The sequence below is a fragment of the Acanthochromis polyacanthus genome, chromosome 2 (genome assembly GCF_021347895.1).
Source record: "Acanthochromis polyacanthus isolate Apoly-LR-REF ecotype Palm Island chromosome 2, KAUST_Apoly_ChrSc, whole genome shotgun sequence".
In the NCBI taxonomy this organism is placed as follows: Eukaryota; Metazoa; Chordata; class Actinopteri; family Pomacentridae; genus Acanthochromis; species Acanthochromis polyacanthus.
The window spans coordinates 44,947,636-44,960,327 of record NC_067114.1 but is presented as its reverse complement, the minus strand read 5'-3'; the positions used below and the strand labels follow the sequence as shown (position 1 = coordinate 44,960,327).

Here is a 12,692-nt window from a genome sequence, read left to right as displayed (position 1 = left end):
TGTCTTCTTCTGGTGGAAGAAATGTTGAAGAAATATCGATCTTTTTCATGGAATAACACAAATAATTAAAGATACAAAAGGAAAGCAAAGAGCTCACGATTATCTCTTGATGCGAAGCAGTTCTTTTCAGAAAAAAGCATGTTGGAGGTTACAGTAGCACTGAGGAGGTAGTAAAATGATAATGCTTGACCGTTTTTGACCTTTGGGTTTCCACACACAAAATTTACACACAAGTGTAATAGAAGCAGGGAAATATTTCTCATGATTCTCTGCATGTAGCCATGATTTAAATGTCAGATGAGCACAGATGTCAGAGAAGTTCCCAGGCTTCCACTGACCACAAATGACTCCTTCCTGTATCTGATTATAAAGGCCTTCCAACCTACAGGGCTGTTTTCCAAGATATGTAGATCCGGCAAACCTCCAAATGTCAACAGCGAAGCAAGGGGTCTATAAAACTATTTTATCTTCGGCACTAGTTCTCTTCACCGAGCCCTCCTGCCTCAGTAAATAACGGTGCAGAAAAGGGCATTTACATGAAAGTTCAACGAGAAAAAATCTCTTCAATTACAGTTCAGTTACCTCCAATCCAATTCAACAATTGGCAGAGCTTTTCACCGACTCTTTGTTTTGGTGAGTTCAATATGTGCGTTGAAGATTGGCTTATGTCTTGGTGGCCTCCATCATTAGTCTCTTTCTTGGAACTCTTTCAAAGGAATCATAGGTGTCTTGGTGGCCTCCCTCGCCAGTCTCATACTTCCAACTCAAAAGAGTGTTGGATGTCTTGGTGGCCTCCCTCACTGGTCTCGTACTTCTAAGTGTCTTCTAGGTGTCTGCCACAAAAGTCATGGTAGTGCTGTTTCCACGGGGGAGGAGTTCCCAGGCTTCCACTGACCACAACTGACACCTTCCTGTATCTCATTACAAAGGCCTTCCAACCTACAGGGCCGTTTTCCAAGATATGTAGATCAGGCGAACTTCAAAATGTCAACAGTGAAGCAGCAGGTCTATAAAACTATTTTATCTTTGGTACTGTTTCTCTTCATCCAGCCCTCCTGTCTCATGAAATAACCTTGTAGAAAAAGGAATTTACATGAAAGTTCAACAAGAAAAAGTCTCCTCAATTACAGTTCAATTCACTCCAATCCAATTCAGCAATTGGCAGAGCTGTTCACCGACTCTTTGCTTTGGCTAGACCAGTGTGTGCGCTGATGATTGGCTTATGCTAACGAGGTTTAGCGGGAGGCCCGGGATCACAACATGTGAAAACACAGGAACATACACAGAAGCTGCACTGATTGTGATCAGCATCAGATCGTTTCCATGCCTCCGTGTCACCTCGCTTCAGGATTCATTCTGTTTCCAAATCAAGCCGTTGCTTAGGAGCAAAGGAATCTCTAATCGTTCATTAGAAAGTCAAATCACAGCCTTCTTTATGGGTCATTTAGTCGGCTAAACTGATCTGCTCCACAGTAGTGCCAACACCAGCGAGCTCCCGTTGAGAAAATCACTTGATTGATTATAGAAGGGCCTCTACATTTACTGTACCTCTGATTACCCCCCGCAGACTTCAGCATGCAAGAACAGATCCAATATGTAACATCCACAGACATTCATTTAAACTCCCTACTACCTCTGATAGGATCTTTTAAATGCACTAATGAACTAGAATATGTTTCAAGTCTTATCTTCTTTAGGCGTTTTATCTGTTTCTTTAGTGAGCTACAATGGCAGCCATTGATGCTGTGATACGGTTCTTGCATGCAGGCTTACTATAGGAGTGAGTAAGATAGAGACAAGATGATAAACTTCACAACAAAATAAGATGCTGCAGAGGACAGAAGTTACAATGAAGGTGAGGGTCAAGATGTGATTTGTGACATTACAAGAAAAAGTCAAGGAAGTCCATTGAAATTTAACCTCCTTTGTCTTTGGCACTTTTTACTTGAGTTCTAACTTTACTCTGTAATTTGGGCAGAATCAGCTCAGTAAAACAGACGATGAAGAGAATTTAAATATTTGCTGAACTAAACAGATGGTTGGAAAGCAGGTTGAGCAAAACCAGGACAATGTTCCAAGTAAAAAATATCATTGAACCATATGGAGTCTGTTTAATCAAGCTTTCCAGGGAATGCTACCAAAAAGCAGCCACAAAATATGATGCTGCCACCACCGTGCTTCACATCATGATGCTGCCACCACCATGCTTCACTTCATGATGCTGCCACCACCATGCTTAACATCATGATGCTGCCACCACCATGCTTCACTTCATGATGCTGCCACCACCATGCTTCACATCATGATGCTGCCACCACCATGCTTCACTTCATGATGCTGCCACCACCATGCTTCACTTCATGATGCTGCCACCACCATGCTTCACTTCATGATGCTGCCACCACCATGCTTAACATCATGATGCTGCCACCACCATGCTTCACTTCATGATGCTGCCACCACCATGCTTCACATCATGATGCTGCCACCACCATGCTTCACATCATGATGCTGCCACCACCGTGCTTAACATCATGATGCTGCCACCACCATGCTTCACATCATGATGCTGCCCCCACCATGCTTCACTTCATGATGCTGCCACCACCATGCTTAACATCATGATGCTGCCACCACCATGCTTCACTTCATGATGCTGCCACCACCATGCTTCACATCATGATGCTGCCACCACCATGCTTCACTTCATGATGCTGCCACCACCATGCTTAACATCATGATGCTGCCACCACCATGCTTCACTTCATGATGCTGCCACCACCATGCTTCACATCATGATGCTGCCACCACCATGCTTCACTTCATGATGCTGCCACCACCATGCTTCACATCATGATGCTGCCACCACCGTGCTTCACATGATGATGCTGCCACCACCATGCTTCACTTCATGATGCTGCCACCGCCATGCTTCACATGATGATGCTGCCACCACCATGCTTCACATCATGATGCTGCCACCGCCATGCTTCACATGATGATGCTGCCACCACCATGCTTCACATCATGATGCTGCCACCACCATGCTTCACTTCATGATGCTGCCACCACCGTGCTTCACTTCACGATGCTGCCACCGCCATGCTTAACATCATGATGCTGCTACCACCGTGCTTCGCATCACGATGCTACCACCACCGTGCCTCAACATCATGATACTACCACCACCATGCCTCAACATCATGATGCTGCCACCAACATGCAAAATATGATGATGCTGTAGTCCAGATTTAATATGAACTTTTCAACAGTGTCTTAGGTTCATAGGTGTCTTGATGGCCTCCCTCACTCGTCTCTTTCTTGTAACTCCTTCAGAAGAGTGATAGGCATCTTGGTAGGTACATTTAGCCATGCATGGAAGGGCTGCTTCCATGGAGGTTCAGTATTTTGTTAGTGTACTGCAGTGAAAAATGAGTCCACAGTGAGGAAAAATGTGAGCAAAAACACAATTTAGAGGGTCCATTGCAGCATACAGCATGTGTTAAGATGAAAAAATGTAAAGCTAATGATGGCAGTCAGTTGAAGAAAGTTGCTGTGATGTTAAACACAAAGTGGTGGCTCAGACACTATCCCGGACTTACCTAAATTATCTCCCAACTATAATAATTAGGGATTTAAAAGCCCAAACAGGACCTGGTATCATAAAGATGAATCTGATTGTCTCTCCTTTGGCACCGTCTGTGTTGTTTACATCCATAAGTCTGATAACTGCAGTGAGCTGCCCTCTGGCAGGTACTCCTCTAAACAGCTTGATGGCTCTCAATTGATGTCATTATGTCATTGTTTGGTTCTTCAGCTGAAGCACTTGATCGCGTTACCAAAGCAGACTTCAGTCAAAATTGGTCTCAAATTAATTTGAACATCTGGGGAAAATCACTTTCCTCCACCCAGCAGCACAGGCAGTATGTCGTTCTAATTTCCAGCAGCTCTTCATCATCGTTTCTCATGATCCTGTGATGCAATTAAACAGCCGGACTGCAGCCTCGACAAGAAACACTGATTAAAGGTGCTACTTCAGGGCACAATGGGCCTCCTCTAGCTGTTAAATCCTAATATTTGCTTTATGTATTTGTACAAAACATGAGGCACAATGAGTGCCAAAGTTTGCTGATCCGTTTCTGCCGCTGAAAAGCAAATTATGCAAACTTTTTGTCACATCATCAAAGTTCCAGATGACAAGAAAATTACCTCAAAAGCTCCTTGCACTTAGAAAGAGCTCAAATCTGTGTTTGCTTTCCAATCTGAGTCAAAAACGGTATAAAAGCCTGTCTCATGTCACTCAGACGACTGCTTTTTTCCAAGATTACACACTGAACTGAGGTAAAAATTCAGTAAAATCAATTAAGTGGCTGGCACTGCATGGTTTCTTTTCATTTTGTCAGTAGCGGCCGGGCAAAAAAAGTTCCATTTTGACAGATTTTCCTCTTTTTTTTCTGCAGCTGACAGACAAACTGCTCTTTGGCAAAAAAGAAGAGAAAAAGTAAAGGAAACAACCAACTTTAGAGGCCTGAACAGCGTTAAAGGCGGCCTGCAGATGTAGCCGTGTTACATTTAATAGGCCCACGTCTTTTGGAGTCTTTTTGTAAATGCATTTTATTTATTTTTTTTATCCCTACAGATAACAAGCAAAACGGTAGATAATGTGGTGTCAGTGCAGCTACAGTAGCATTTTTTTCCTCCTTCCCCAGCTGTCTGAGGCATCAGCGCTAAACGTCAGATTTTGGTGTCAGACCCTCGGAATCAAAGAACGAAAACTTCTTTTTAGATGAGCTTTTTTTGTGCAGAAGAGAAAAAAAGATCCATCGCATGGGAGTGAATTTCTGAACCAACAGGAGCCGCGGCGCCAGTCACGACCGAGCTCCTGATCAAAGACACGCTCCGGTGTTTACAAAGCGCCGCGTAAAAACAGACATATTCATGCCAGTGTATGTCCACGTTTGATTGAAATCAACAAGCTCTGCCCCGAGTCCTCTGGGACTGTCAGGAGGCGTTTGGCAAACACAGAAAATCATTAAACGAAATGGAGACAGACAAGGCAGTGAAAGTGGGTTTCTGATCGGCGAATTAGAGCGAATTCTGCCTCCGTGGTTTCATATATTAGATTCATGAACGTATAGTGCGCTTCAACACTCACCTCTTGCTGTAAATCCTTGATGATTTTGGTTTTCTTCTCCATCTCCACCTTGAGAAATTTAATCTGCGGACAGAAAAGAGAAAAGAAACTCAAAATCCACCTTTTTTCATCAGTAAGAGTTACAGATGTCAAATATGCACATTTAAGCACCAAACAAAGGCGATTCTGTTCGTTTTTAATCCTACTGATGACAAATCTTAAAAAAAAAATTCTTGTAGCTCCTTCAGAGGAATCATTGGTGTCTTGGTGGTCTCAGTCGTTCAGTTTTGTACCTCCTTAAGATTAATCATTGGTGTCTTAGTGGCCTCAGTCGTTCAGTTTTGTACCTCCTTAAGAGGAATCATTGGTGTCTTGGTGGCCTCAGTCGTTCATTTTTGTACCTCCTTAAGAGGAATCATAGGTGTCTTGGTGGCCTCAATTGTTCAGTTTTGTAGCTCCTTAAGAGGAATCATTGGTGTCTTGGTGGCCTCAGTCGTTCATTTTTGTACCTCCTTAAGAGGAATCATAGGTGTCTTGGTGGCCTCAATTGTTCAGTTTTGTAGCTCCTTAAGAGGAATCATTGGTGTCTTGGTGGCCTCAGTCGTTCAGTTTTGTACCTCCTTAAGAGGAATCATTGGTGTCTTGGTGGCCTCAATTGTTCAGTTTTGTAGCTCCTTAAGAGGAATCATTGGTGTCTTGGTGGCCTCAATTGTTCAGTTTTGTAGCTCCTTAAGAGGAATCATTGGTGTCTTGGTGGCCTCAATTGTTCAGTTTTGTATCTCCTCAAGAGGAATCATTGGTGTCTTGGTGGCCTCAATCGTTCAGTTTTGTATCTCCTCAAGAGGAATCATTGGTGTCTTGGTGGCCTCAATCGTTCAGTTTTGTAGCTCCTCAAGAGGAATCATTGGTGTCTTGGTGGCCTCAATCGTTCAGTTTTGTAGCTCTTTAAGAGGAATCATTGGTGTCTTGGTGGCCTCAGTCGTTCATTTTTGTATCTCCTTAAGAGGAATCATAGGTGTCTTGGTGGCCTCAATTGTTCAGTTTTGTAGCTCCTTAAGAGGAATCATTGGTGTCTTGGTGGCCTCAGTCGTTCATTTTTGTACCTCCTTAAGAGGAATCATAGGTGTCTTGGTGGCCTCAATTGTTCAGTTTTGTAGCTCCTTAAGAGGAATCATTGGTGTCTTGGTGGCCTCAATTGTTCAGTTTTGTACCTCCTTAAGAGGAATCATTGGTGTCTTGGTGGCCTCAGTCGTTCATTTTTGTATCTCCTTAAGAGGAATCATTGGTGTCTTGGTGGCCTCAGTCGTTCAGTTTTGTAGCTCCTTAAGAGGAATCATTGGTGTCTTGGTGGCCTCAATCGTTCAGTTTTGTAGCTCCTTAAGAGGAATCATTGGTGTCTTGGTGGCCTCAGTCGTTCAGTTTTGTACCTCCTTAAGAGGAATCATAGGTGTCTTGGTGGCCTCAATTGTTCAGTTTTGTAGCTCCTTAAGAGGAATCATTGGTGTCTTGGTGGCCTCAGTCGTTCAGTTTTGTACCTCCTTAAGAGGAATCATTGGTGTCTTGGTGGCCTCAATTGTTCAGTTTTGTAGCTCCTTAAGAGGAATCATTGGTGTCTTGGTGGCCTCAATTGTTCAGTTTTGTAGCTCCTTAAGAGGAATCATTGGTGTCTTGGTGGCCTCAATTGTTCAGTTTTGTAGTTCTTTAAGAGGAATCATTGGTGTCTTGGTGGCCTCAGTCGTTCAGTTTTGTACCTCCTTAAGAGGAATCATAGGTGTCTTGGTGGCCTCAATTGTTCAGTTTTGTAGCTCCTTAAGAGGAATCATTGGTGTCTTAGTGGCCTCAGTCGTTCAGTTTTGTACCTCCTTAAGATTAATCATTGGTGTCTTGGTGGCCTCAATCGTTCAGTTTTGTAGCTCCTTAAGAGGAATCATTGGTGTCTTGGTGGCCTCAGTCGTTCAGTTTTGTACCTCCTTAAGAGGAATCATAGGTGTCTTGGTGGCCTCAATTGTTCAGTTTTGTAGCTCCTTAAGAGGAATCATTGGTGTCTTGGTGGCCTCAATTGTTCAGTTTTGTAGCTCCTTAAGAGGAATCATTGGTGTCTTGGTGGCCTCAATTGTTCAGTTTTGTAGCTCCTTAAGAGGAATCATTGGTGTCTTGGTGGCCTCAATTGTTCACTTTTGTAGCTCCTTAAGAGGAATCATTGGTGTCTTGGTGGCCTCAGTCGTTCATTTTTGTATCTCCTTAAGAGGAATCATAGGTGTCTTGGTGGCCTCAATTGTTCAGTTTTGTAGCTCCTTAAGAGGAATCATTGGTGTCTTGGTGGCCTCAATTGTTCACTTTTGTAGCTCCTTAAGAGGAATCATTGGTGTCTTGGTGGCCTCAGTCGTTCAGTTTTGTACCTCCTTAAGAGGAATCATTGGTGTCTTAGTGGCCTCAGTCGTTCAGTTTTGTACCTCCTTAAGATTAATCATTGGTGTCTTGGTGGCCTCAATCGTTCAGTTTTGTAGCTCCTTAAGAGGAATCATTGGTGTCTTGGTGGCCTCAGTCGTTCAGTTTTGTACCTCCTTAAGAGGAATCATAGGTGTCTTGGTGGCCTCAATTGTTCAGTTTTGTAGCTCCTTAAGAGGAATCATTGGTGTCTTGGTGGCCTCAGTCGTTCAGTTTTGTAGCTCCTTAAGAGGAATCATTGGTGTCTTGGTGGCCTCAATTGTTCAGTTTTGTAGCTCCTTAAGAGGAATCATTGGTGTCTTGGTGGCCTCAATTGTTCAGTTTTGTAGCTCCTTAAGAGGAATCATTGGTGTCTTGGTGGCCTCAATTGTTCACTTTTGTAGCTCTTTAAGAGGAATCATTGGTGTCTTGGTGGCCTCAGTCGTTCATTTTTGTATCTCCTTAAGAGGAATCATAGGTGTCTTGGTGGCCTCAATTGTTCAGTTTTGTAGCTCCTTAAGAGGAATCATTGGTGTCTTGGTGGCCTCAATTGTTCACTTTTGTAGCTCCTTAAGAGGAATCATTGGTGTCTTGGTGGCCTCAGTCGTTCAGTTTTGTACCTCCTTAAGAGGAATCATTGGTGTCTTGGTGGCCTCAGTCGTTCAGTTTTGTACCTCCTTAAGAGGAATCATTGGTGTCTTGGTGGCCTCAGTCGTTCAGTTTTGTAGCTCCTTAAGAGGAATCATTGGTGTCTTGGTGGCCTCAATTGTTCAGTTTTGTAGCTCCTTAAGAGGAATCATTGGTGTCTTGGTGGCCTCAATTGTTCAGTTTTGTAGCTCCTTAAGAGGAATCATTGGTGTCTTGGTGGCCTCAATTGTTCACTTTTGTAGCTCTTTAAGAGGAATCATTGGTGTCTTGGTGGCCTCAGTCGTTCATTTTTGTATCTCCTTAAGAGGAATCATAGGTGTCTTGGTGGCCTCAATTGTTCAGTTTTGTAGCTCCTTAAGAGGAATCATTGGTGTCTTGGTGGCCTCAATTGTTCACTTTTGTAGCTCCTTAAGAGGAATCATTGGTGTCTTGGTGGCCTCAGTCGTTCAGTTTTGTACCTCCTTAAGAGGAATCATAGGTGTCTTGGTGGCCTCAGTCGTTCAGTTTTGTACCTCCTTAAGATTAGTCATTGGTGTCTTAGTGGCCTCAGTTGTTCAGTTTTGTAGCTCCTTAAGAGGAATCATTGGTGTCTTGGTGGCCTCAATTGTTCACTTTTGTAGCTCCTTAAGAGGAATCATTGGTGTCTTGGTGGCCTCAGTCGTTCAGTTTTGTAGCTCCTTAAGAGGAATCATAGGTGTCTTGGTGGCCTCAGTCGTTCAGTTTTGTACCTCCTTAAGATTAATCATTGGTGTCTTAGTGGCCTCAGTTGTTCAGTTTTGTAGCTCCTTAAGAGGAATCATTGGTGTCTTGGTGGCCTCAGTCGTTCATTTTTGTACCTCCTTAAGAGGAATCATTGGTGTCTTGGTGGCCTCAATTGTTCACTTTTGTACCTCCTTAAGAGGAATCATTGGTGTCTTGGTGGCCTCAGTCGTTCATTTTTGTACCTCCTTAAGAGGAATCATAGGTGTCTTGGTGGCCTCAGTCGTTCAGTTTTGTAGCTCCTTAAGAGGAATCATAGGTGTCTTGGAGGCCTCATTCACTTTGTCTTTTTTCTGTATATTTTTATCCCTACTGATGACATAAATCTTTAAAAAATGGGTCAGAAATATACACCTCCATATGAAATAATGTGTTAAATAATCTGCTAAAACAGCCTGCTGGGGTAGTTTTTAGCAAACATTACTCAAACTGTGTCATTTTCAGGTGAGACGATTCACACTTTTATGGTAATAAATTAATATTTCACAGCTGTTAGGATTAGAAACGAGCTCTATGGAACACAAGCATGAGGTCTGGTCACACAAACGGCAGTTATTGGTGTTATCTTAGAATGGAATTCATTAATAAAAAGAAAAATATAGAATATAGCCACACTTACTCTCAAACCAGCATCTCTACTGTTGACTTACATTTCATATTTTAGGCTGCTAGCATAAGGAAATATAGTGCCACATTGACTGACAGACGTAAAACAACATCCCTGCTCCCGGTGGGGCTTTCGGTAAAACTCAAAGTCACATTATTTTTTTCCCCATTTTCCAGCGAGCTGCCCCTGGGGATCTGTAAACTAGAACACACCAGTTGACTCGCATCCACGATAACATCAAAGGTCATATTCAATCACTGTCACTGCCCCCGAGAGGAGAAAACGAAAAAAGATGGAACCATATAGAAAAGAGGCAGAGAAACATCCCAGTGCAGCGCAAAGATTAGTGAGTGTCAAACTAACAGAACACTGCAAAAAAAAAGTTAGTTTTTTGATTGATGATCAGTTTTCAGGTCTTCCTTGTGATTGTGGTTGATGCACTAAATGAGAAAACACAGTATTTATACTGTTTAAATAGTAAATTGTTCAAATTAAATGAAATATTTAAGGCATTTTTAAGTTTTTGGGTAAGTTTTAGGCCATATTGATCAAAAATAAAACAGGAAAATAGTTGAAACATTTGACTTTACGTATAGGGAGTCTTGAATATGTCAAATTTTCACTGAATATATCAACATTTTTTCTAATATTCAAATTATGTGAGATGCAATGGTGTAAAATTCAAATCCAAATAAACTGAATTCTAAATTGCATGTTGATTGAAACACCTTTTTTTTAGATTAATAATGTTTGGTTTGTGGAACATATCTCCAATTATTTTATTGATTTACTATCTGCACTTCTCGTCAACCAATCCTATATTCTCCTACATTATTATCTTTATTCTATTTGTTTATATTTTTGCCTTTTTCCTGTAAAGTGTCTTCAAGTGTCCAGATTTCTTGCAGTTTTCTTTGCTGTAAAACTAAGAATATATATATTTTCTCCTGCTTTACAGACTTTAAATCACATTTTATTGTCGTTTATTCAGACATACAGTCGTGGTGCAGAAAGAATGAAATTTCCAAGGGATCTCCTCGTGCAACATCATGCAACATTCACCGAGTACGCGCTGCAAAAATAGAATAAAATGCAAAAACACAAATGGCAAGTTCCCAGTTTGTGCAGATAAAATGAGGAGCAGCTTCCAGGTGTAGGTTCTGCAGTCTGAGCAGTGACTTTACCCGAGTTCAGGCTCTACATGTGGAGCTTCCACCGTAAATAAACACCGTCCTGATAAACTGGCAGCAGCTCAGAGGCTGCAGGGACATTTCAAAGCTCACTTCCTCTCACTATGGCCATCCATCAAGGCCTTAAAGACTTTCTAACTCTGATAAAAAATGCTGTCACTTCTTATTTTTCTCTCAGCCTAGCACAGGGTGTCCAACATGGGGCCCGCGGGCCAAAACTGGTCCTCCAGAGGGTCCAATCCGGCCCTCGAAGTGCAAAAATTCCAGAGAAGGCAGACTGTCATTTGTCTCACGTTTTTGTCGTTTTGTGTTTCCTTTATGTCTCGCTTGTATTTTTCGTCTTAATTTTATTTTGTGTTTCGCTTTATTCATTGCTTAGTTTCTCCTTTATGTGATTTTATCTTTTTTGTTTCTCTATTTTTTTGTCGCTTTGTAACTTTTTCGTTTAATTTTTCATCTCTTCTTGTTTTGTTTGCTTTTGTCATTTTTTGTCTAATTTTTGTAAGTTTTTTTGTTTATTTTTTCTCTTTGTTTTGTTTTCTGTCATTTGTTGTAATTTTGTGTCTCGTTTTTGTCGTTTTGTACTTCATTTTTGTAACATTTTGTCTAGTTCTTGTTGTTCTTTGTCTTTTTGTATCACACTTGTTGCTTGTCTTTTTTGTCGTTTTGTTTCCTTTTTGTCTCGCTTGTGTTTTTGTCTTATTGTCATTTTATGTTTTGCTTTATTCGTTTTGTTTCTCATTTTGTGTTTTTGTTTTTTGTCTCTTTTGTTGTTTGTTTCTCAATTTTGTAATTTTTTGTATTGTCATTTTTTAAATTTTTTGTATTGTCATTTTTGTATTTTGTCTTGTTTTTGTCCATTTTTTGTTGCTTTGTAACTTTTTTGTCTAATTTTTTGTCTCTTTTCTGTTTTCATAGCAACATTTGTCTAATTTTTTTGTTGTTTTGTGTCTCGTTTATGTCATTTATGTAATTTTTTTGTCTTGTTTTTATCACTTTGTAATTTTTTTCCAATTTTTTGTCTCCTTTTTGTTCAGATTTGTGTCGTTTGTCTCATTTTTTGTCGTTCTGCGTCTCATTTTTGTAATATTTTGTCTTGTTTTTGTCTGTCTTTTTTTGTCATTTTGAACATAAAGTAAAACACTAAATCTTTCGGTTTCAGGTGACTAAATGTTGTGTTCCTTTAGACACTCTGATCTGGAAGTTGTAATGTGGAAATAATAAACTGAGGCTGAATGTTGATGAAATAGAATGTTTTTTTTTAGTAAATTTAGTAATGTTCATGATGTTTTGTAAAAAGATAATTCCTTAAACGTGAACATTTTTGCACTAAAACTAAGGAAACGTGGAGTTGTGGTTATTTCTAGGTTGTTATGCTGTGATTTTACTGATCACTGGAGATCAAACTGGGCTGAATGTGGAACCTGATGAGTTTAACATCTCCGGTTTAGCATAACAAATGCCCAGAAATGTTCCAGACTGTGACTACTATGATACGCCGAAGCATTTCCTCCTGCAGAGAGCCCGTTTTCCCCCATGTGCCTGATTTAATAGCCCGTATGCTTATCATGTCAGAGTGATATCTTTGTTTATCAGCAGCTCAGCGGCCTGCTGCTGTGATCTGAGGTGCAAACACCGGCCACGTATTCAAAGCAGCCAATTCAGTGAGTAAGACGGATTGGTCAAGGTTTGGCTTCTAAAAACAGGCGTCCTTAAGGGAGGTCGTCCAGATAGTCCCGAGGACGCCGAGGGGGAGATTCATGGGGCTGCTGACCCAGCCGGGCACCCCGGGGAGCAGCAGACTAAAGCCTCACCGGCTGCCAACGGTTACATCCAGGTTCACGGCTGAGCCTTTCAGTCACCGCCGCAGCCCCGAGGGAACGCTTAAAAAACCAAACAAACGCACGACGACGACAAATAAACACCA

The 12,692-nt window shown here is 41.5% G+C and overlaps 1 protein-coding gene across 2 annotated transcripts in view; it reads right to left on the bottom strand.

The window, feature by feature from the left end:
- The window catches only part of luzp2 (leucine zipper protein 2), a 289,918-nt gene that overhangs the window by 103,586 nt on the left and 173,640 nt on the right, over positions 1–12,692 (bottom strand). For both annotated transcript variants that reach the window (XM_051939245.1, XM_051939242.1), the window contains exon 5: positions 5,156–5,218. In XM_051939245.1, the coding sequence (XP_051795205.1) occupies positions 5,156–5,218 (63 nt within the window). The remainder of the gene's footprint in view (positions 1–5,155; positions 5,219–12,692) is intronic.